Consider the following 2,077-nt stretch of genomic DNA (forward strand, 5'->3'; position numbering starts at 1 on the left):
GGCTGCCGCAGGGGCAGGGGACCCAGCGTGCGCCCAGGGCCCTGGTCGCCAGAGAGAGGTCCCCGGGGCAGGGTAGGGAAGTGGGCCCCAGGTCACCCGGGGACAGCGTGGCGACATCAGCGGGCTGGAGACGGGCCCACCAGCCCTGGTTCTTCTAACTCCTCTGCCCGCAGAGCAGCCCTGCCCGCATACACGCCCTCATCAGGGTGTGTGGCTGCTGGGGTGAGGAGGGAGGACCCGGCCCAGGCTCCCCTCCCCCCAACCTGCCCTTGCCTCTGCCCTGGGTGCTCACCCCGCTCCAGGCCACTGGACGCCCTGGGCGGATGTCCCCGGGGAGGGTCCCGGCCGCGCAGAGCTGACCCGGGTCATAGTCCCTCGGGCCACAGGGGCTCACCCGGCTCAGGGAGAACCACGCGGAAGCTGAGCCCCCTCCCGGGCAGGCCACACCAGCCCCCGCCCTGCCCTGCCGGGTCCAATGGCAAGCGAAGAACACCGGGGTGTGGAAAGCGTTTATTCTCTCTCGGTAGCTGGCACCCCGTTGGAGGGACCCCGGGCGGCGCTGTCGGGACTAGCGGCCCCTGCGTCCTGGGTCAGTGGTCAACTGATGGTGTTTGCAAAACGGGGCAGGCTGGTGGGGGCGGGGGGTGCAGGAGAGCCTGTGCGCGTGCGTGCGTGTGTGCTGCTACAAATGTGTGTGCGTACGTGTGCGTGTGTGCGTGCGGGTCCAGGTGTGCGTGCGGGTGCAGATGTACGCATGCGCAGGTGAGCCCGCACACTTGCCGCAGCACAGGCGGCATGGAAGCACCCCGCACGGCGCCCTGCTTTCCCTGCCAGCCGGGCGCTCACAGCAGGGTCCAGAGGCAGGCGGCCCCGAGGCTGAGCAGGAGCCCCCCCGCCAGGGCCCAGGGGCTGCGCCCGGGCAGGGCCCCCCCGTTACACAGGTCCCTATCACAGCACGACACCCCCTGCACTTCATACTTGATGGCTTCACCCGGTTTCGGTTTCGGGCTCTCTGGCTTGGACATCTGTGAGAGTTGGTTCATGGCATCCTGGGCCTCCTTACAGGAGGGGGCGCAGCCCTTGAACTGCTGGTTCCTTTTCATTCCTGAGGGCCAGAAGGGAGGAGCTTGGCATGCGAGGCCCCTGAGGCCGTCCCATCACCCATTCCCTGGGGGCACCTGCCCTTCAGTCCTCCCTGAGCCCCATCCTGCCCACCCGGCCCCCTCCCGCTCCCCCTGAAAGCCTGATGGAGGGCCAGGCCCTCTCTGGGCAGAAGGGGACACAGGGAGGCTGGAGGTGGCCCTCTGCCATCCTGACCTTTGTCAGAGCTGCTGAGGAGCCTCAGGGCAGAGCCCCCGGAACCTACCACATCCTCTGAGGCTGGGCACTCACCACCGCTGAAGGTGACCCTCATCTTACTGTTGTAGCAGACTTGGGCAGTCAAGGGACACTGCTCCTGCTGGCACCCGTACGCTCTCTCCATGTCCTCAGTACAACTGTAGCACTGCAGGCTGAGGCCTGGGCAGAGGCAGGAGGGAGCAGGAAGGCTGGGCTTAGACCCCCTGGGGGGAGGTCCTGGAGGACAGCCCCTCACAGGCACAAAACCCCACAGCCTCTCCCGGGGGCATGGCCCCCCACCCCCAGCACAGGCCCTGCCCGGCGCCCCCACGCTCACCTCGCTCCCAGCCCAGCAGGAAGAGCAGCAGAGCAAGCTGGATGCCTCCCATGGCTCCTGGAAATAGCACGTGTGGGGGGCCCCGGGGCCCTGGGCTCAGGCTCCTACCTCCCGGCCGGCCCTCCCTGGCCGCCCCAGCCTGGGCCCCCGCGGCCGGGATAGGATGGGGCTCCCTCCCGCTTGGCTCACCTCCTAGCGTCAGGCTCCCTGCTGGCAAACTGGCATCTGGGGCCACTGCCCCGGTGGCCTAAGAACTTGTGCTGTGGGTGCCCCGCCCAGAGGAAGCTGGGGCCGGGCTCTCCTGTCTCCACCCTTTTCCGGAGTTGCAGCTGTCAGACCCCAGGCTGGACCCTGAGTCCCACACCAAAGGGGGTGTCACCTCTGAGCAGCAGCGGCTTTGGG

At 68.3% G+C, this 2,077-nt stretch overlaps 1 protein-coding gene across 1 annotated transcript; it reads right to left on the bottom strand.

Annotated features, from left to right (window-relative positions):
• Positions 1-492: 492 nt before the first annotated feature.
• LOC115285328 (lymphocyte antigen 6H-like) lies at positions 493-1,917 on the bottom strand. Its single transcript, XM_029931609.1, has 4 exons — positions 1,865-1,917; positions 1,676-1,732; positions 1,393-1,518; positions 493-1,105 (listed from the first exon to the last, which is right to left on the bottom strand). Exons 2-4 carry the CDS (start codon positions 1,725-1,727, stop codon positions 843-845), a joined length of 441 nt encoding a protein of 146 aa, XP_029787469.1. The 5' UTR covers positions 1,728-1,732; positions 1,865-1,917; the 3' UTR covers positions 493-842.
• Between the last annotated feature and the right edge of the window lie 160 nt (positions 1,918-2,077).

Source organism: Suricata suricatta, unplaced genomic scaffold (genome assembly GCF_006229205.1).
Source record: "Suricata suricatta isolate VVHF042 unplaced genomic scaffold, meerkat_22Aug2017_6uvM2_HiC HiC_scaffold_83, whole genome shotgun sequence".
Taxonomy (NCBI): domain Eukaryota; kingdom Metazoa; phylum Chordata; class Mammalia; order Carnivora; family Herpestidae; genus Suricata; species Suricata suricatta.

What these genes read in the sequence shown, in the direction of transcription:
- LOC115285328 (XM_029931609.1), bottom strand. Translation starts at nt 1,727, where the DNA reads ATGGGAGGCATCCAGCTTGCTCTGCTGCTCTTCCTGCTGGGCTGGGAG. An exon ending in CCTGCTGGGCTGGGAGCGAG is followed by an intron (nt 1,519 to 1,675) that starts GTGAGCGTGGGG and finishes GCCTCTGCCCAG; the next exon opens with GCCTCAGCCTGCAGTGCTAC. An exon ending in GAGGGTCACCTTCAGCGGTG is followed by an intron (nt 1,106 to 1,392) that starts GTGAGTGCCCAG and finishes TCTGGCCCTCAG; the next exon opens with GAATGAAAAGGAACCAGCAG.